Source organism: Cottoperca gobio, chromosome 24 (genome assembly GCF_900634415.1).
Source record: "Cottoperca gobio chromosome 24, fCotGob3.1, whole genome shotgun sequence".
NCBI classification, from domain to species: Eukaryota; Metazoa; Chordata; class Actinopteri; order Perciformes; family Bovichtidae; genus Cottoperca; species Cottoperca gobio.
The window spans coordinates 17,604,055-17,625,930 of NC_041378.1; the positions used below are offsets into that span (position 1 = coordinate 17,604,055).

At 40.7% G+C, this 21,876-nt stretch overlaps 3 protein-coding genes across 4 annotated transcripts; all 3 read right to left on the reverse strand.

The window, feature by feature from the left end:
• Nucleotides 1-3,887: 3,887 nt before the first annotated feature.
• LOC115028858 (toll-like receptor 5) lies at nucleotides 3,888-11,431 on the reverse strand. Of its 2 annotated transcripts, XM_029462743.1 has the most exons (5): nucleotides 11,199-11,431; nucleotides 9,739-9,796; nucleotides 6,961-9,250; nucleotides 6,145-6,233; nucleotides 3,888-5,531 (listed from the first exon to the last, which is right to left on the reverse strand). In XM_029462743.1, the coding sequence occupies exons 2-5, from the start codon at nucleotides 9,790-9,792 to the stop codon at nucleotides 5,295-5,297; spliced, it is 2,670 nt and encodes an 889-aa protein (XP_029318603.1). In that variant the 5' UTR covers nucleotides 9,793-9,796; nucleotides 11,199-11,431; the 3' UTR covers nucleotides 3,888-5,294. The 2 variants fall into 2 exon arrangements, with proteins under 2 accessions (XP_029318603.1, XP_029318604.1); XM_029462744.1 differs by lacking the exon at nucleotides 11,199-11,431 and having other exon boundaries at nucleotides 9,739-10,418.
• A 697-nt stretch (nucleotides 11,432-12,128) lies between these two features.
• LOC115028859 (thrombomodulin-like) lies at nucleotides 12,129-15,481 on the reverse strand. Its single transcript, XM_029462745.1, has one exon. The coding sequence runs from the start codon at nucleotides 14,972-14,974 to the stop codon at nucleotides 13,259-13,261; it is 1,716 nt and encodes a 571-aa protein (XP_029318605.1). The 5' UTR covers nucleotides 14,975-15,481; the 3' UTR covers nucleotides 12,129-13,258.
• Nucleotides 15,482-16,648: 1,167 nt separating this feature from the next.
• On the reverse strand, nucleotides 16,649-20,424 carry LOC115028860 (thrombomodulin-like). Its single transcript, XM_029462746.1, has 2 exons — nucleotides 19,843-20,424; nucleotides 16,649-19,144 (listed from the first exon to the last, which is right to left on the reverse strand). Exons 1-2 carry the CDS (start codon nucleotides 20,245-20,247, stop codon nucleotides 18,119-18,121), a joined length of 1,431 nt encoding a protein of 476 aa, XP_029318606.1. The 5' UTR covers nucleotides 20,248-20,424; the 3' UTR covers nucleotides 16,649-18,118.
• Nucleotides 20,425-21,876: the final 1,452 nt, after the last annotated feature.

A 21,876-nucleotide genomic window follows, 5' to 3' on the forward strand; every position in this document is an offset into this window, starting at 1 on the left:
CAGTGATTTCGTCTAACAAATATACATTTTGAATGAGTTACTGCTTTGTAATATTTCCAGGGCAATATTGGACCAGAATCTGCTGACTGTTCTCCTTTTGTCTTTGAAACAGGACCTGTTTATGAGTGTGGTCTGTATGTTTGTACGAAAAAGAAAAACAGAATTCCCGAGATTAAAGTCATTAAGTTACTAGAAAAAAGGAACTCGGTACATTTACAAGAACTTCCAGAAAAGAAAAAGTGAGATGAAAGTCACAGACTAAACCTATGGAAACATAGGGTTGTTTTCAAGGAGCCACATGAATTCACTTTGAAAGTTTGTATCATCCTCATTAAATCACATTAAATCTGCCTGCAGTGAATGACCTGATTAAATTACACTTTGCAATCTGATTCAGCAATAAAGAAGTACTCGGGATTTAAGCCCAGCATCACCAAATTAACATCTGGACTTTGAAGAGACATTGCAGTGAGTTGGGCCTGTTCAGGGGAAAATATTAGCTGTGAAGGAGACAGATGGTTCTCTCAGGAGTTGGTAGAGACCAAAAGGAGAGCGAAAGGGAGAGTGAATATTGGACTTGCATCATTCATCTTTCATCGGGTGGCCATAAACACGACTCCTATTGAAAGCTAATATGTGCTAGGTGTGTAAATAGGTATGCTTGTTGATAGCTTGTTTCCGCTGGCCAAAAATCAGTCATTGCAGGTTTAGTTAACTTGGTAGCTAGCTAAAGTTACACAATTCAAAACTTTCCCATATTGAGATGTCTATCTTAACAGGTGACGGATATAGACATAATATCCCTCCTTTTTCATCCCTCCTTCCTTCTACGACCCCTCCACCCTCCCGCTCTCTTTAATAATAAATCCATTCCAACCAAGTGCAGAAAACACCTGTTTCCTCAGAGGTCAGTTGGGAAAAGAAGCAGTCCTCCTCTCCGATCTTCTTTCTGCTCCCTGTCTTGCCTGCAGTTTGGAATGAGGGGGCTGAGCTGCTCTCTGCGGGGAAGTTTATACTAAAGTGAAGCCATCTATCTGTGGGGAAGTGTATCTACGTTCCCAGGCTCCTATGTTCCCCAGCTCCATATCTTCTTAATATTCAAGGATTCAAGGATCTTTTCATTTTACAACACAGTGTTAGCTTATTATGTGTTAGCTTACCGTTGTGCTACACACAAAAGAAAACAGACTCCTGAAGTGCATTTTTTTTATTTTGCAAACAAACAAACACAATAGTGAATTATCCCTTGGCAGATAATATGGCCGGCATCTTCAACATAGAAAAAAAATTGATATCAGGGAAACATTAACTTTGACGTTGAGCAGCAGCATCATCGATGTAAACACAGAGTCCGCCTACACCTAATCCTTTCAAAGGGTTTGTGTCCTCAGCAATGATTTCCCCTAGGTCACATGTTCACTATATGTTTCTGTGGGTCAATATGTTGAAACCACTCACCTACAGCTTAAAGCCAACTGATGTTATTTTCAACCCTTTTCTTGAATTTTGTGGCTCAACAGATTTTTACCATTCTCACTGCATTTGGAACATCTCACTTTGCTCTTTTGCAATTTGAACTGTGAAGTTTAGCCCTTATGAATCACTGCACATGTGAGTTTATAAGGAGCCTGCCCTGGGAACATAGGGATGATCCCCTTTTGGGCTCAACAACAGTCTTATTCACACTTTGGATCAAAATCCAGTAAAGTTCTTTTGATGTAGAATTTCACAGCCAATCTTCTCACTGTCTTCAAGTGCTGCCTGCTGTGACATCTCAAATTTACTGTTTTATTATTTTGCGTCCCAGTTTGTGGAGGGGCACTTCTGTGGAAATATGATTAACTCATCACAAGGCATTAGTTTCAACTACTTCCAACCACAACCTTGGCTCGAAAAAAGCAGCTGGAAAATTGACGGATGATGCACAAGCTTGAAAACATTTCGCCCCAGGCAGGCTGATGGTGTCAGAGAGAAGGGAGGAAAATTACCGCTATGCTTTTGCTGGATCTTTCCTCTCATCCACGTCACGCCCCTTAACCCCAGAACAAACTTCCACAAACAAACAAGCCCTATAAAACACATTACGTAAGTAAACCACCCACACTGGGCTCGCTTGATGCGACTGTGTTGAAGGAAAGATCTTATTTTGGCTCATAGAGAGCAGTTTGTGTCCCCCTCAGCCTCAGATCCCCCATGGCTGCCTTTCTTCTCTCACTCACTGCAGTGAAGATGAGTCCACTTCCCACAGAGGATCCCTCCTCAGGCTTGCGTGAGCATCCCTGTAATTATATTTGCTTAAACAGAGGTCAAATATTAGCTATGGCCATGAGGCAGGGTTTATTACATTTCCCTGCGAGGGAGAATCTCAGAAGCATGTGTGTCTGTTCTAAGTATATTCTGCAGGCCTGGAATAACTGTGAAGAGGCCGCAGAGCTGGAGAGCTTGTTTACAAGGTAAACATTTGCTTCCACTTTTCAAATTAGATTTGGGTGCCGCTGGACTGGTCCAGATTGATGTAAGTGAAAGTTTTTCCTTCTTTCTCGTTTCATCAGTGGAGGAGCAGAATTAACTTTCTCCCATTTATGGATCGTCCAAACTGACAAAAGATACATCAGAAAGATACTTAGATAAATTGTAAAGATATTTAAACAATCCAAATGGAATGTAAAGAAAATATAATGCTTAATACTTTTACTCTAAAAAATGATGTAGATTTTTTAAATCTAAATAAATGAATGTCATTGTCACTTCTTAATGACATGGGCGTGTCCATACGTGTCCAGAAGTCAAGAAATGAGCAGACCATGTGACTAACTAATTTACTTCCTGCTAGCTAAACACGATGACCCCCAGTCCTTTCAGCTAGCTCGTTATCTGAAGCTAACTTTCATCATAGAACTACAGCAGCCCGTGTGCTGAATGTTAACCATCCACACACTGTGCTGCACACTGCTGCAGCATCAGAGTGAGTTCACATGGTTCACGTTAGCGGCCCTTTTCAAATAGTCAGAGAATGTGCATAAAGGATTATGACAATAATTCCAGTTGTGGCCAAAATGATGCATCTAAAAATGAGAAGTTGCATTTTTAAATTTGAATTAACATTTGAACATTGTCAACCCTAAAGTGGAGTTGATTTTTGAAAATGAAATGACAAATGAATGTTCACTTTGAATATTGTCAGAGGATGCCGACGCTAGTAGTGACAATGAAAATGCAAATTGCAGTATTGGATTTTAAATGGGAAATCGAAATCCCATTGTGAGATTACGTTTTCATTTAGTCCTCCAAGTGCTTCCTTATTCGGGGCCTTCATATAGCAAAGTACAACCAAATGATACCCACCACCTTTTGGGGGTTATTGACTCTAAAACTGCCTTTGAAAAAACCAGAGAAAATATAAACAACTGCATAATAAAAGCGAGCCAGGCAGATGTTAATGTTGCACTATGTTCAGATTAATGGACTGTCCACAGTGTATAAGCAGCAGGAGCCGGCAGACGGTCTGTAATGTTCAGAACAGCTGGCTCATAAAGGCTGGGAGGATGCAGGCGGCCAGGGCCAACAGGACGGAAGCTTTCCTCTGCCCAGTAGCTTCCTGTTTTCATACACAGCTCAAATGAAAGGAAACCTGCTGACCCCGGATTCACTCTCATCTCAGTCACACAAACCCAAGAGCTCAGGGACATGCTAGCATTCGCAGTGGTCGCTATAATGAAATTGTTTCATTCAAAGTCCTTGTTGAATGTGACACACCCAGTGCAATTATAAGCTGTCTTGATGTGATGAGCACTTACCTACTAATTAACTCACTGATCATGAAGAGCCAGTAAAGACAGCCAGCACTCGCCATCTAGTGGGGGAAATAGGAAATAAGAACACCGACACCGTGAGAAGAAATAGATTTATTTTTAAAATAGTTTTCTGAGCTGTTTTTATGACTTTGTTTAGGATCATCTTTCTAAGTTCCTTACGTGTTCTAAACAGGACTAAAAGCATTCATGTTTTCTTCCAGGTGACTTTTCATTTCTCCATTCACTCTAAACACAAGACACATATATTGATATGATTAAAAACAAATTCAGGCCCAAAGACTGACATGACAATGATGTTACATAACTTGCTAACACACATTATGCAGTATGTACCTTGTGGTGGGAGTGAATGGAGAAATTTAAACTTGCCAGGAAGAAAACGTGAATGCTTTTGGTCCTATTTATGGGCTATTACACCTATTACTACACTTTAAACAAAAAGACATTTAGAAAAGTAATCCTGGCTAAATGTATTTTCCCCACCTGTTTCACAGATTGCATTTAGACATATTATCCCTTTTACCCAATCTTAAGTGAAAGACAAAACTATTTAGATCAGACTTAGAAAATGGATAACTAAGATTTAGTTTATCTCTCGCCCCTCAGGGCTTTCGTAGTCACCCCCCACCCCCCATGCTTTCGAAACAGAGAGAAACAAGAAGATCTCATTGAATGGATGTTTTGTAGATATTCTGATGCCACCATAAAAAATATATCTTGTACATTGAGAAATTCTTCTGCATATCTATCTAAAGGCTTCTTCAGTTAATTAATAAAAAATAAAAACCTTTACATACAAAGTGATATAGAGGAGGAAGCATGTTAACACTTCTCCATACACATACTCTCATGCACTGGGGGATCTTGATAATCACTACTGTATGTTCAAGTCTGCCTGCGGTTACACCTGCAGTGACTCAAAACAGACTTTCTCTCTTCTAAATATCAAAGCTGTGCCGGGGAATATTAGAATGAACAATGCTGTATGTTCACCAACATTTAATAATAGTGAGAACATTGTTATTACACTGTTATTACACTTGCTAAATCAGAAACATTTCACAGTTTTAATGTTACATATTGTTAATTCTATTAACACAATAACAATCATTTCTCATACTGTACATGTCATTGGGTAATGGCATGCTGTAAACACTGACCATAACAAAGGAGATTAAATTGATTTAATATCGTGCCTCAGATTTCCTAAATACACACACAACGGTTCAGGCCCAGACAGGTTCTGCATCGGGTTCTATAGAAATCAAATATAAAGTAGTGTTTAACTAGTCTTTGCCTTTACGTCCTCTGAAGGTCGGTAATACCCATCTTCCTTTTCCCCATGCAAATCAGAAAGACCTTTGTAGGGGAGAACGTCTTCCTCATCCTACTAAGCAGTACCACTTCAGCGGGGTGGATGTTGGCATCAACAGATTATTATTACTATTAGTAGGTTTTCTTTAACACACAGTACAGAGTTCACATGGGAATTGCTTCGATGTTCTCAAGCTGGATACCCCCCTCATTCTGCGGTAGGACGTCCGGCTCCGGTTCGTCCTCTTCCAACTTTTTCACCTTGGTGTCTTTGAGTATCTGTGAGACGAGCCGCTCATAAAACCACTCCAGGTCCTGAGGGTCCTCCGGCCACGTCAGATACTCTCTCCTCTGCACGAAAGCTCGGACTGCGTTGTACTTCATCAGCTGGTAGTGAGCCACCTGGAGTTGTATTGTATTAGAATGGAGATAAAGGTCATCTACTAGTGAAATGTAGCTACTGGACTTTACATTATCTGCTTATCTCGCTGCTTGTTGTTCTCCACAGAGAGTCACTCACTTGGCACCAAAGACGGGCCGATAGCAGATGGAAGGTTCGGTACCTAAAACAATGGGTGTGGGGTTTGATCACTCTTTAAAGGAGCTATTTTCAACTGCTTTTACGTTAAAGTGACTTGTTTTGTTTTTACGGGCCTCAACTGTGTCTTTGTGGTTCATTCTCACCAGCATTGTTTTTGGCAACAGGCAACGTTTCTGACCCACTGTGCACTTCCTGCCCAGCACCAAACAGCAGGAAAGACAAAGTTAGCGAGTAGCTGGTAACGTAGCGCAGCATTTAGCAGCTAAAGAGACAGATAGTAAATGAATAGAGTGACTCAAATTGGTCAGGTGGCCATAAGAAAGACTGCTTGCTAACTGCTAGATTCCCCTGCCCCCCAGTGGCCAACAATAAGTTATTGCAGGTTGTAAGAGAATACATCCACATATAAATATGACTTTTGCCAACTCTCAGAGAATTGGTGTAAATAAAGTAAGTCAGCAGCTTCATACACACCTTCCCTACCACCAACATTATCAGGACGTTGGTCAGCTCCTCCAGCATCCGGCCCTGAGACAAAGTAAACGCCTCCAAGCACCAACCATCTGGAAAGAGGCACAACCCTGTTAGTTTCTTTAACCTCTTTAAGTTTTCATTTGATAATTCATTTTCTGATTCTGAGAAGAGTGAAAAGAAAGATGTTTTGGGATTTGTATTCATTAATCTGTTCACTTGCTGGGAGTTAGATGTCTCATATCTGTTTGTCAAACATGAAGCTACGCCAGCAGAGGGCTAGCTTAGCTTAAAGACTGGTAACAGGGGGAAACAGCTAGCCTGGCTCTGTCCAAAGGTTAAAAACAAAAAAAACAAAACAAAGCTCTCAAGCTCAACATCAATACATCATACACACAGTATAACCAAAGTGTAAAAGCAACACGATGTGGTTTTACAGGGAGTTGTGTGCCAGATAATATATTGGCTGGGAGAAGTGACTTCCTGAAGCTTCTGCCTGTTGCCTGGCAATGTTGTGAAGATGACAATACTCACAATATAATGTGTAGATGACAAGCCTGGCAAAGAAATAATCCAGTGTTTATACACTTCAGATTTGTGAATCACTGCAGCCAGCTGAACAGTTAAACAACTGGAGGTCAGCAAAAACAAGATCTTCAGGGGGTGTTAAGTTACTCAAAACCATGAGGGTGGTATTAATCTTCTTATCAAACTCTCGGCAAGAAAATATCAAACTATTCGTTGAAAGAAAGAAAAAAATCAAGCAGACTAGTGTAACCCTCCAACTGTTACTACAAATCAAAGTTTGAAGCACTGTACCTTTAAGGAACTCTTTGGAGACGACGCACACAGTCTTCCTGCTGCCCCAGATTGCATCTCGGATGTTGGTAAGGTGATCCTCACCTGGTAGGAAGTCTCTGGCCTCGAAGCAACAGCGGAAGAGGTTCTCCTCCGAAAACTGGTTATCCAGCTTCTTCAGCAAAGCAGCTTCTACCCACCCATAGTCATTGTTGCTAAAGCTGAGGAAGGCATCGTACTGCACTTCGTCCGCAGGAGGTGCCGCTTTTGGGCCCTCGAGAACCCTACCGACGATCTTTTTGTAGATGATGAATATGTGACCTCGGAGACGGGCGTAAACAATCCCGCTGAGGAGGACAGTGATGATGAGGAGAGTGGAGAGGATGAAGAGAGCAAGCTTAAGATCTTGGACGGCCTTTGTGTCCTCGCCCTCACACGGTTCGATGACTGTGGAGTAATTTAGCAGAGGGAGATTGTGGAGAGCAGCTGGGAACTCACATTTGTACTCCTCAATTGGGCTGAGGAAGGTCACATTGGTCACGTTCAGCCACTTCAGGAAGCTCTCCAGATGGCAACCGCAGTGGAAGCGATTTGCAGCCAGGCTGAGGAAACTGAGAGACTGAAAAGTCAAAGGGTCCAGGGAGGCGAGAAAGTTGTTTGAGAGATCGAGTCTTATCAGGCCGACTGGAAAGACATCCTGCTGCAGATAGGTTAAGGCATTAGAGGAAAGGTCGATCTCAATGATCGAGCTTAGGCCGCTGAAGATCCCTTGTGGGAGAGTTGCAAGTGAGTTAAAGCTTATATTTAGCCCGAGCAGATTCTCTAGATGATCAAAGAGGTCGAGGCACATCCCCTGCGCCCAAATTACATTCAGAGAACTGTCGTGAAGATCCAACACTTTCAAACTATTATTATGAGGTACTGCAACTTCCGTATTTATTTGGCACCACTTGATGGAGTTGCCACCATAGAAGAAACTCTGGAGCCGATTGAAATAAGTTAGAATATGATAAACATCCTCCAAGTTTGTTAATTTGTTGTCTGTAACGTCCACATATATACTGTTTTTGCCCAATTCAAAGATTTTGTGCAGCGAATTCAATTTATTGTCACCCAAAAAAAGATAATCTAAGCTTGGTAATGGGTCAGGATAACCCAGTTTTCGGAGGGAATTTCCTGTCAGATATAACGCTCGTAGTTTTGGAAGACCCCTGAAGGCTTTGTGTCCCAATGCGCCAATGTGGTTGTAAGACAAATCCAACACCCGAAGGTCTGCCAGGTTGCTAAATGTGTGAGAATATATTTCTCCTAGTAGGTTGAATGACAGGTTGAGCATTCGTAAATGTCCTTGAAGACCATTGAAGGCATTTTTGTCAATCTGATTGATTTTGTTAATGGAGATGTCAATAATTATTGCATCCTGTAGAGAACTCAAAACAGCCTCCTGTAAAACAAATATAAAGCTTTTAGACAGATCTAAAATCTTAACTGAGCTGTTCATGAGGCCCTTGAATGTGCTTTCATCTGGATCAGGAAGGTTGTTGTATGAAAAGCCTATGCCCATGTGTCCAGAGAAAATAAGATGAGCAATTGGAGTACCCTCTATGGCTTTGAAAAAGTGTCTTGATATGTTCTCATTGAACCCATTGGTGGATAAGTCAAGGACATCAAAGGCCATCCCTCTGAAAGGGTTCCCACATCTTTCCCAGTCAAAATGTTCACTATAACTCTTATATAAGTGATTGGATTGCAAATTCAGGAGTGTGAAGTATTTCCCCCGGAAACCAACTAGATCATCTTCACATAATCTTTCAATCTGATTCAATTTGAGGTTAAGCTCTGTGAAATGTGTAAGTTTCGAAAAGAACAATCCTGGCCGGAGTGTCACTATATTATTACCAAAGAGATCAAGCGTCTCTAAGGACAGAAGTGGCTGCAGGTAGTTCTCTGCTAGTATGGAGTCTGCCAAATTGCAAAAATCCAAAAAGAGGTGTTGTAAATTGAGCAGTCCTGCAAATGCCCGTGGCTCCATCTGAAGGCCGATATTGTAGCCGAGGACCAACCTTGTCAATTTTCTCTGCCTGAGGAAAGTGTTGCTCCTGATGACGAGCTGCACATTCTGCTTCCCGAGATCTAACTGTTGCAGCTGGTCATAGTCTCTGAGCGAACTGCTGTTGATCTCACTGATGTAGTTCATCTCCAGGAAGAGGTGGGTGATGTTGGGAGGCAGAGAAGGAACCCAGTAGTGGCGTCTTGAGGCGCAATCAGCCACCAGGCCGTACAGGGTGCATGATGGGTAGCATGTGGGTACCTGCAAGTAGAAAGGTTTACATTATTTCTCTAAATTAAAAATGACTGAACTCAGGAATCATTCAACGTTCTAGGAAATGTGGCTGAGAGTTAGACGAGAAGATTGATAGCACTCTCTCGTCGTCTGTACGGTAAATATGGATCTGGAGCAGGCAGCCGGTTAGCTTAGCTTAGCATAAAGACTGGTAACGGGGGGAAAGGCGTTGATTGAATCCATACAAAATATTCTAAATAGTAAACTTTAGAAGTGCTGGTTGGTAGATTTAGTCAGAGCCAGGCTATCTAAGTCCACCGGTTTGAAGTCTTCGTGCTAAGCTAACCGACTGCTGGCGGCAAAATCAGATTCTCTGCAAGAAAGTGAATTAGCATTTTTTAATTTAAGCATATTTCCAAAGAATATCAAACTCTTTCTTTATATATTGTCAGGCAGGAATCAATCAATCAGATTAGCTTTAGATACAAACATCTGATGTTATGTTATACACATACCTGAAGGAATAAACCAATGAAAACCAAGAGAAGTGTCCACATACCGTCCGACATCGCCCTAACAACAAGAGTAAGGGAAACATTAGCGAAGCTTAAAGGAAGCTCAGCAGTGAGGACATGTATGTGATCATTTAGTAAGGAATGTAGGAAAAAGGAGAAACTGTGTCAGATTGTTTGCTTTGGCAGGTTCATGGTTCACTGGTGCAGCTTCAGCCTTTATAATGTAGCTCCATTCCAAAAGTTGACATGTCTGCCACAAGTTATTAACTGTAACTTGTCATATTGTAATGATTATTACTGCTGCAGCACCTCCCACCTGCCATAGTTACTATTATATTTTACTTGCGTTTGTGACGGTAAATAATTTGAGGCTTTAGATTTATAAATCAGGGTTTACTTCTCCTTGTCATTTCAATCCTAAAAGAAATTCAGTAAATGGAAATTAAATGATTTATTTTCCATCAAATACATTAAAGGGGTACACCAGTGATATTACAGTTCAGTTTAGTCTGCTGTGCTGTGGAGGAGCTTTAGTCCTAGTGGTTGCACTATGTGAACTGTAGACATACTTGGAGTGTGACTCATACTAGGAGCTAAAAGTCAACATATCTCAGCCTTTGATTTCTTTTTTGAACTCTCCAACTTAATGGAACGGCAAACATTGGTGGAGAAATACTTTAATAAATACATCTGCATAATATTAACCCAAAAGATCAAGTTATTCTCTACCAAACTTTAAAATATGTAAAAAAAAACGTAAAGAAAAAACAATTATACTGCATATTTACTGTACATGTTTTTTGTACTGTTTTTGTAATATGTCATATCATTTGTATGCATTGTTTACAGTTTGTTGGTTAACTAAAAGACCAATAAACAGACGTAAACATGTTTTTAAGAAAAAAGCACAATCTGACATTTTAGTGTTAACTCCAAATCAAGTTATCTGAGATTACTAACTGTGACGTTATTTATTAAAATAAAGAATAACTTGTGAGATGATATGGCAGCTCTGAGTGTACCTTCTCCCTGCTGTGTGTAGTAGGCTGTGTGTACTGTGTACACTCACAGGGTTGGGACATGTGTTCCCCATTCACGTTAATAACGAGTTAATAACAGCAGCTCCACCTTAATATCTGTACAAGCTGTCAAAGTGAGTTATCCTCGAGCTCCGAGCTGTAGCCTAGCCTACTTAGCTTCTCGACTAAACTTTGAGTGTACTCCTGAGCAGGCAGACTGTACAACAGATGAACAGGGTTTATTGCATAATGTAGGCTGTGTGTAACAGCGGATATTGGTTCGTCAATGTCCAAACAACCGAAATCTTTTTTTTTTTACCGAATCTCAAGAACGTGTTTGAGGAAAGCGACACATTAAGCGAGTCCGTCACACATGTTCCTGGCCACAAATATTCTTTGTAATGTGTAGTTTACAGTGATAATGTAAAGTGGAAATCTTACCTGTGTTGCTGTTGTGCAAACAGAGGTTGTGGTGTCGGTGTCTCCTCCTGCAGCTCTGCACCTCACACTGCTCACACTAATAAACACTGGATCTGCTCTAAGAGCCGATGACACCCTGAAAACCTGAGATTTACAGTCCGACAAAACACAGACATGTGCAATTTCCTAAATTACCACATATGTCCTTCCTCTTTCTTTAAAATGTTACTTAAGTAAAAGTTGCCTTAAGGAAAATGTACTGTAGGTCTATGCTACTCAAAGTGTTAGAAGTGAAAGTACTCAATGCAGAAACATGTTCCCTGTGACTGTTATACTATTATATATATTATATCATTAGCTTATTATTACTCATGCATTAATGTTAAAGCAGGATTTTACTGTTGTAGTTGATGTTGAGCTCATCATGGACTGCAACTCATGTATTTTCTTCTCATTATGAATCAATCTGCTGATTATTGTCTTCATTCATAATTAGATTTTTTTTGTAAAAATAGTAAAGAATTGTGAGAAATGCTGTGAGAGTTACGCAGAGCCCACCTTTACAATGTGTGTAAATCCAGACCTCAACACCATTAAGAATAAATGAAAATTATGGAAATAATAAAAACGAAAAGCAAACCCTCACATTGTTGAAGCTCCAACCATGAAATGTTTTTACATGGAAAATGACTTTATTTTCTATGGACCTTAATTGATTAATGGACTAATGGTTTCAGGTGTAGCTACTTGTATAAACTAGTGGGTAGTTTCATTTATATCAAAACATGTTATAAGCTTTTCATATGTTGTTTATGTTAAAAACCATAATCTTCAAAGTGATTACCTCCAACTGTCAGTTAAATGTAGTGCGGCAAAAAGTACAAAATGTTCCTTTGAGATGTAATGGAGTAGAAGTAGAAGGTGGCATGAAAAGAAAAGACTCAAGTAAAGTACAAGTACCTCAAATGTTTATTTAAGTAAAGTACATGCCTGCTGCAACCACTACTATAACTTCTGCCTCTACTGCCTCTACTGTTATTACTGCTGCTGCTAGTACAAGTACCTTTAAACTGGATTTTAGTGCTGTATTTGAGTAAACGTAGGACACTTGGTTATATGCCCAAACCGAACAGAATACCAGTAATAACAGTAGTAGTGCAATTACTACTACTGCTGCTGCTGCTGCTGCTGCTGCTGCTGCTGCTGCTGCTGCTGCTGCTGCTGCTGCTGCTGCTGCTACTACTGCTGCTGCTGCTGCTGCTGCTGCTACTGCTGCTGCTGCTGCTGCTGCTGCTGCTGCTACTACTACTACTACTACCACCACCTCCACCAATACTGCTACTGCTATTACTGCTATTACTGCTTGGTTACTTCTGCTGCCACTGCTAAACCACTACGACTGCAACATTCTGTACTATAAATGCTATCACTGCTACTACTAGGCTTCCAGTCGTGCCTCCATGATATTTAATATTATAAGAATATCAAAAAAGTGATTTCTTTTACCCTTTTTCTGGGGAGGTGTGACCTTTTTAGAAATGACTCTCCGGTACTTCAACATATATCCATTTTACATGTTATCTAGGCTTTTGTGTGCTTGCTGAGTAATGTGTGTGAAGGACTTTAATGTGATATATTATAGAAGAGAACTGTGTGCATGTAACGTTGCTTCTTCACGGATAACCTGCAATTCACTTGTTTCGCCACACGGTGGGGCAAGTCAGTCTGTATTGGCTGAGAGAGCTAGTGAAGGAGAAAAACAGACAGATCATCCTTCAATCACATTTTTATAATTTAATAATTAGCACAAACCTTAAAATAAAACAAAGTTATTCCTCATGTTTTATTTCATTGCATCTGATGAGTTTGAGTTGAGTGGTAGGCTAGATAAAACCAGTCCTCCAAGACATAGAACACTTGAATATTTCTATAATATTTCTGTTGTGTTGTGAGTTTACAGTGGCCTTTTCTCCTGTCTCCTTAATTGCTTTGCAGATCTACATAATTTAAAACTGTCTCCGTAGTTGTTTTCGAGGATTGACCTGTATATTCACATGTCCTGCTTCAGCTGTCTCCTTCTTTTAAGCGTCACTCGTCACTCTCCCGTCCTCCGGAGCTTTGAGCGCGCCGCTGCTCTCCATCTTCCCTCTGCCGGTGAGCGTGTGATGAGCCAGAAAAACCACCAGCACAATGAAAAAGGCCGTGCACACTATTATCCCCACAAGACCCCCCACTGTCACCGGGGAGGGTTGCCTTGTCGGATTTGGATCTGGCATGCGTGATGTTATGGGCATGTTCGGAGTCGTGTCCGCTCCGGAGCCTTCATCTGTGTCCGTATTACCCTCGTTTTTTATGCACATGAACGGTTCAACTAGTGTATACCCGGCATAGCACGTGCACTCATAGCTGCCGAATGTGTTTATACAATCTTGATCACAAGAAAAGAAAGAGCACTCGTCCATGTCAATGCAAACCGTTTGATCTTTTCTCTCCTCTGCTATATAACCCTCGGGGCAGAAGCACTGGAACCTGTCATTGGGGTCGCACTCTGCGACGCATTCCTCCTCCCCGCAGTGGCGTTTACACTTATCCGGTGACTCTGGGTCACTGCTATATTTATCATAACACGAGCATGTATAGTTACCAGGAGTGTTGTGGCAGAGGTGCTCACATGGAGCCGTAACGCACTCGTCCACGTCGACGCACAGGCCGCCGCTCATCTTGTATCCATCCTTGCAGACGCACTGATACCCGCCGACGTTGTTGACGCACACAAAGTTCTCCCCGGGACACTGCCGCTCGTCCCTGCAGTCGTTGAAGTCCACGCACGAACTGCCGTCCTGCGCCAGTTTAAAGCCGTGGTCACACATGCACGCGTAGGAGTCTTCCTTCTGGTAGCAGGCGTGTGCGCAACGCAGCGGCAGGCACGGGTCGTCTGCGGTCACTTCGCAGGTGACTTTATTTGCAGGGTTGATGGTCTGGCCTGGGGGGCAGTAGCAGGAGTACACATGTTCGAGGTCCACTACGCATTTATACTCACACCCACCTTCGTGTATCTCGCAGCTCCAGGGCGCCTGCACCCACTGCTCGGAGAAGCAGACGTATTTAGTCTTAGCTGGCAGCCGCAAAGCGGTGCTGCCAGGAGGCAAAGAAAGCACATCCTCTCCCACAAACCCCATCGGGGTCATGTAGGTGATAGACTCGCCCTCTTCAGCAGCAAGACCTTTACACGGGTCACTGAAGCTGTACTCGCAGAGAAACCCGGCCGCATGTTCGTCGCATGACTCCTGGATCCATTTAAAGTCGTCCTCTCTGGAAACTGAGACGCAGTGACGAGAAGAGCAGTTGCTGTTAAAACTCGGCGCCCAGTTGAAAAAGTCACTCTCGCTCTCGCTGGTCACCCACTGGAAGCCTCTCAGCTCCGCAGCAGGGTCTGGGCACCCGGCCGTTAGATGCAAACCGATCCAGAACCGCCCCGTGAAGTTCCCCAGCAAGATATTAAGAATATCATGGGAGACAGAAGAGCGCACTGTCATTAAGTGTCCGCTCTGATCTCTACATTGGTTCTGCGCGGTGGTGAAATCGCTGGGATCTTGGTACACAGTGAAACACTGGGTTCCGATGCAGTATCCGCTATTCGTCTCTATCCCTCCGGCTCTTCCCACCAGGAAAGTTAACAAGAAAACAAAGTGTCCCGTAACATCCTTCATGTTTGAACCTCGTTTGTGTCTGTTTAAGTTCTCGCGCGTGCCAGCAGTCCATAGGCTTGTTTGTTTGAGAATATGTTTGGCTCGCATTTATAACCCCCAAACTCCATGTTAGTGCCCCGGCGGAGGAAGGAAGTCGTTGTTAATCTGCCAGCCGCGCTGCTCACTGTCCATGCAAAACACTTTCTCGTCGGCACGGCGAACTACGTCCCCAATTACGCACGGCTTTTACGCACGTACGTAGGGAAAGCCGCGCGCACGCAAGGGGTCTTCTACCCAACGCCCCCTCTTCGCGGTAGTCCCTCCCAACACCCAACTCCACTCTGCACTATGTGAACAAGTCTAGTGGTCAGATTTAAAATCCAGTTTTCTTTGAGGTTAAAATTCTTAAAGATTAATTACACTTTCCCAACACATTTGTGTTTTTCCTAAACACTCATTATATCTCAAAAACAGGAATGGGAAGTAATGTAATAGATTACAGTTGACTAATTACCCTGTAAAAAAATATTTGTAGTAATTAAACTATTTTAATTACTTTATCAAAGTAATCAAAAAGTATCATATTATATTTGATAACTTTTCTAAAAGTCCTAACAACATAAATTCAAACCAGGCAGTGTAGCTCTCACAACAGTACTCAACATTGATTACTGTCAAACTTGTATTAAAAGTTCTTCAATATAACTTAATAAGATTGGAACAACAGAATTAATGTTATATTCTACATATACACTTTTTACTGAAAATAATATATTCAGATGTAACCCCTTTGTAGAAACCAAAATTTGGATTAGTTATTTTAATTACATTTAAAAAATATGTAATCAGTAACTGTAACTGTGTAGTATGGACTTCAACCAACTCTATGACTGTAATGTTCAGTACATTATGTTATAAGGAGAAAGAGTAAACAGTGTTCACTTCTTCTTCACACTTCCTATCTCTTTACACTTCCTATCTCTTTACACTTCCTATCTCTTTACCCTTCCTATCTCTTTACACTTCCTATCTATTTACACTTCCTATCTCTTTACACTTCCTATCTGTACACTTCCTATCTCTTTACACTTCCTATCTGTACACTTCCTATCTCTTTACACTTCCTATCTCTTTACACTTCCTATCTGTACACTTCCTATCTCTTTACACTTCCTATCTATTTACACTTCCTATCTCTTTACACTTCCTATCTGTACACTTCCTATCCAACATGCCAACACGTTTTCATGTAGATAGACCACAGAGCAGCACAGTTCTACATCCATGTTCTCTCCAAGCATCTGTTCTACAGTGAAGTTAACAACATTCAACTTCATATGAATGTCAGTGGTAGCAATGCACAGCCATTATCAGTGACATGTAATTCAGTTATATTTATTTTTGTTCTGATGCATATACCATAACTAAACTGTAACTGTTTCATTTGTTACTTTTTGCAGTATTTACAGTATAATGTCTATGACTTGCGTGGAGCAGAATGTGGAGTATCCAACATCTTTACCCAGGTTAGTACGCTGACCATCTAACTAGTAGATTTCACCAGGAAACTCCCCCAGTTCATTACTTACATCAAGTAAGTATTTTTTTGTGTTACAAGTTTTCTAAAATGTTTAAATATGCAAATGATGCATCTCATTAAATATGTGCTCATTTGCATACATTTCCGGAACAGGAATCTGAACATTGGACAAAGCCAAGTTATTTCATTTTGTTAACATTTTAGAGCGAAAGGTTTTCACTCCAGAAAGAGAAAATACTGTCAACAGCCATAACATTTTTTTTTATTTCCACATTGTTTTTAGGAATAAATGTTATATAACTCAGGCTATGAATGATATGTGAACAAACCCCTTTGTAGAAATCTTTAAAAATATAGAAAGGGATAAAACGCGAACGTTTGGTGTGTGTAAGTCCTGCTGAAGTGGAGACCTCTGAAAAAAAAAAACTATGTACTGCAAGACACTACCGGTGAAAAGGATGACAAATACGAACTAATAGATATCACCATGAAACGTCCCCCGTTGATTACTTATATTAAAACAATTAGTTTTAATATTACAAGCTTCATGAAATTGTGTTTAAATATGCAGATTATTTTATAATTATGCATTATCTAATGCTAACTTTTAGTGAATTTAGGAGAAATCTAAAAAGTTTGTAAAATACACCTAAATGTGTATTTTGGATGTTTTCCTTCCACTAGTCTGAAAAAAGACATGTCATGAAAGATTAATATCCCATAGTGTCTTGCCTTAAATTTAAAAATACAACAAACAGTGGAGATTTCAGAATGTGAATTTGTCATTTTGAATAAAACCCGTCAGGTGCATGCATGTGGAAATGGTCCGGAGAGCCTAAATACGGAAACAGTTCCTATAGCAACAAATACATCCCAAAACAAATAGTAGTCCGATAAAAAATCTAGACGTACTGCGTCAGTATCAAATATCATAAATCCAAAACCATGTAACATATTACATGAGAAAACATCACAGTGAGTCATTATGTGCTAAAGACAACTTCTTTCAATACTAAAAGTTTAAAGTATGATTTTACCAAAAGATAGAAACCATAAAGATTTAACTCATGTAGTTGACAAACGCAGTATACATCACAACCAGTATGTGGAATGTTACATCACATTTACGAGGAGGTCCAGCAAAGACCAAGACACGTTGTGTTTTCCTTATTTGTTTTACGATAAAGAACTTAACAGTTCAGTTCAGTGTAATGAGACAGAAACAAAGTGAAATCAAACATAAAGCTGCTTCTGTTGAGAGAGAATCTTGTCTTTCAAAGACACTGAAACAAAGGTTTATATTACTGTATTTGTAAGGAAATGGCTCTATAATTATAAAAGCGACCTTTTCAGTACCATTACTATTAGACTTTGTCCCGTGTAACAGCATCTTATTTGTCGTATATATAACTCTAAAAACTGAGAGGGAAATGTTTCCGTTGTTCTATTTCAATAAGGCAAATTAGGAACAATTCCATATAACACTCTATAATAAACTCAGAATATAAGATCCATATCTATGACTTTACAGTATGTGACTGGTTGCAGCTTGATAGATAAATAAACGGTTTCCCATTAACACTGACTATAGACAATTGTGAGAAAGTCCCATACCCTATATTTGGTGTCTGTGAGGAAAGAAACCAGTGCGATGTGACATGAGAAAAAGGTGAACAAGCAGCATTATATCTTCATATGGGTGTGATTAAAGTCTACGAGTCATTCTTTAACTGTTTGTCGAAGGATAGCCTCTTATACGTCTCCGTGGTCACCTGCTGCAGGTAGAAAATGTCAATATCTGAATGTTTTAAGGAGGAAAGCTTAAACTTGCCGCAACGTTTGAACAAGTTTCGGATGAAGCAACACAGCAGCGCGGCACACAGCGCCAAGAACATGGTGATACCAAGTACGCTGCCCGTCTTGATGTAAGAAGGCAATGCGGCAGGATGCGCGCCGGCTGGTGTCGGGAGCGGAAGAGTGGAGCCTGATCCATCTTCCTCGTCCTTTTGCACGGGGTCACACGTGTACTCGTCGCGGTTCAGCTTGAACCCCTCATCGCACAAACATTTGTGACCACCGAATAAATTTTCACATTTGTGATCGCACTGCTTGGTCTCACACTCATTTATGTCAGTGCAAAAGGGAGTGCTGTTCTTTGTGTCTTGGATGTCTTTAATGTAGCCATCAGGGCAGAAACACTGATATTTGTCCCTGTCCGTGATGCAAATGGCCGGGCAGTCTCTCTCGTAGCAGATCAACTCACACTTGGTGGGCTCGTTGGCTGCCACCTTAAAACCCTTTTGGCACCCACACGTATAAACCCCGTCGATTGGGTCACACAGCAAGTGCTCACACTTTTCACAGATTGTAACGTTCACACACGCTCCGTTTTCCTCCATGAAGCCATCTTTGCAGATGCACTCGTGTCCTGCCTGGGTGTTCTCGCACTCCTCCCCCTCACCTGTGCACGGGTTGTCATCGCACGGGCCTTCAGAGCAGTTAATCTTGTTGGGGTTGAGTGTTTTCCCCACGGGACAGGTGCAGGTTGTAGAGTTGCATTCGTGCTCACAGCCGCCCTGCATCACCTCACAGTTCCAGGGAGCTGCCATCCAATTGCTGGAGAAACACAAATGCTTCGAGTCTGGATATTTAGCGCCAGCCTTTCCTGCTACAGCGATGGTTCCTTGAGGGAACATTTCCAAATCGTCCACCTTGAAGTCCATATATGTGTACTTCACCTGCAGAGGGGAAATAAGTACTTAGATCTTTTACTTACGTAAAAGTAGCTATACTACAGTGTAGAAATACTTTGTTTCAAGTTAAGTCCTGCATTCAAAAACATACTTATATTCAGAATAATATATTTTATATTATTGGATGATAATTATTGATGCATCAACATGTAAGCATGTTGCAGCTGGTAAATGTGGAGGTAAATGACCCTTTCCGGGTAGCATAATCCATAATTAAACATCATAATTTGTTAGTTGATTTATGTTTTGCATTAATAATCTCAACAACAAAAAGTAGGGCTGAACAATTAATTTAACTTTTTAAAATCGAAATCGCAATATATGTAATAAAATTTCCAAAATGGCAAGAGGCACAATATTTGAAGCAAAATATGTGTCAACATACCATTGTGACTGAAGTATCGTAGTGCATGCAGAGCAGTTTACAAATCTTATTCTACAGCCTTAAAGATTTTTTTTTTGATTGGTATCGATTTCCAATGAAAATGAATTATGATGCAAATATGATTATTCCCTCAAATATTGTGAAAAATATCGCAATTAGATGTTTTTCCAAAAACGTGCAGTAACCAGTCACTAAAATTGGATTAGAAGTATAAAGTAGCAGAAAACTAAAATACACAAGTAAAGTACAAATACCTTAGTACAGTACTTGAGTAAATGTACAATACACCAATGTTCACCTGTGTGCCTGCACCTGCTTGCAGTCCACTGCAAGGCTGGTCGATGGTATACTGGCACAGGAATCCGTCCAGCCTCCCGCGGCACGGCTCCCACAGCACCGTGAAGTCCCGTCCTGTCGACACGGAGATGGAGGGGCACTTTCCTGACCTGTCGGTGCTGTGCAGATCAATCCAGTAACTACCTTTGAGCAGACTATTCAGTATCTTCTTTACCTGTTCCGAGCTGTAATTTAATAACTGTCCACCGTTGTCATTGCAGCTTTTCTGTGCGCCTGGAAAATCCTCTTGCTCCTGGAAAACCGCAAAACATTGATTCCCGGTGCAATGTCCGTGTTGACACAGTACCGTTTCCTCCAGCCCGCAGAGAAAAAGCACACAAATAAGCTGTGCGTGTGTAGGGATCATGATGTCGATGTTACAAAAGCTGCCGGTGGTGTAAACAGTGTTCGACGTCCTGAAGCTGAACCAGTGACTGGAAACTTAACATCGTCCACATTTATAAAAGCCTCCGACTGTATTTCTTTTGTCGGACCAGGCGAGGAAGGAAGTTCCGTTCAGGCCAGTGGTTTAAACCCCGGTCTGATTGCTCAACCCCCACGCAGTCCAGAAGCCTTATCTCAAAGAGACGGGCCCATCACAACACACACACACACACACACACACACACACACACACACACACACACACACACGCTCAGACAGAGCGTATACGCACGCACATGAACTTTTAATAAGAGGGAGATGAATAATATCCCATAATCTTCTCCCATGAGTGGTTCTTCCCTTTCTCGGATTAGATGATATTCCCTTTAAAGTCTCATGGGAAGACAGACCTCTGCCAAAAATCTCATAAATACACGTTAATAATAATCTTTATTAATGTTTTTGTTGTTGTCATGTCCTGATATATAATTAATAATATGTCAAAAATAAGTTAAGCAAATAACTAATTGTAAAATGCTCCATAATGTCACAATTTGACAAAAATATTGAATCATTAAAAAGTGAAGCAGCTCCTTCTGTAGATGAATCAGTGTTTAAAAGGCAGAATGCAGTTTAGCATCAGTGTTACTTAACATCGTGACCTAGATAACTGCAGGAGAAAAGATGAACACAACTAAAATACGTTGGTATTTTTGGAGCAGTAAGATATTTTCGAACACTTATGTTGTCATATTTTATACTATAGTCTATGAGTTAATTATCGAACATATTTATATTGTATCAACTGTACATTATAAATGTGTTTGATTTTGCAGCACCCAGATACCAAAGACTAAACCATGTTCTTCAATAAATCAACATGTAACAAGGAACATTTGTTAAAATGATCGAAACAAATATTAAGCTACACCAATTATAATTTTTACATTAAACAATGGATGCAATAACTATGTGCAATGTCAGCGATGTCACTGGTTATGAAAAATCCATCAATATTTATCAACCAATCAGCAATTCCCCTCAGCTCTATGGACATTGTAATGTCTTTCAGCTCATTGTTTTGTTTTTGCAGCAACCCCACTTCAAAAGATCCAAACCTTCTCTGCCACTGTTTTAGTTCAGTCACACAGATCTCAAGAACCAGCTACTATTATTATTATCATCAAAAAAGCACCAGGATAACCCTACGGTATGCCTACGCTCGCTGTCCACCACTAAATGTCAAACAGACAAAGTTAGCTCCAACCTGGTGAACATCGTGGAGCATTTAGCAGCTAAAGAGCCACATATTTCCATTCCAAGTGTAAATAACTAATAGTTTACTACTACACATATTGACTTTATAATCTTGTGCAAATTGCCTTGCCGTAAGAAAATAATGTGGATACTGGAATACCATGATCAAATCACCAGTTACAGTACGATTTAAAATGTACTTATTAATAGAAACATTCATTTAGAAAAAGCACTGCTTCCAGGAGAGACACTGACTCATGCATTCAAACTTCCTCAAGGTACAATAGTAACTGCTGAGGTAGAGACACAATTGTCTGATTTATGGTCAATCTTAATCAATCATCATGCTTAAACT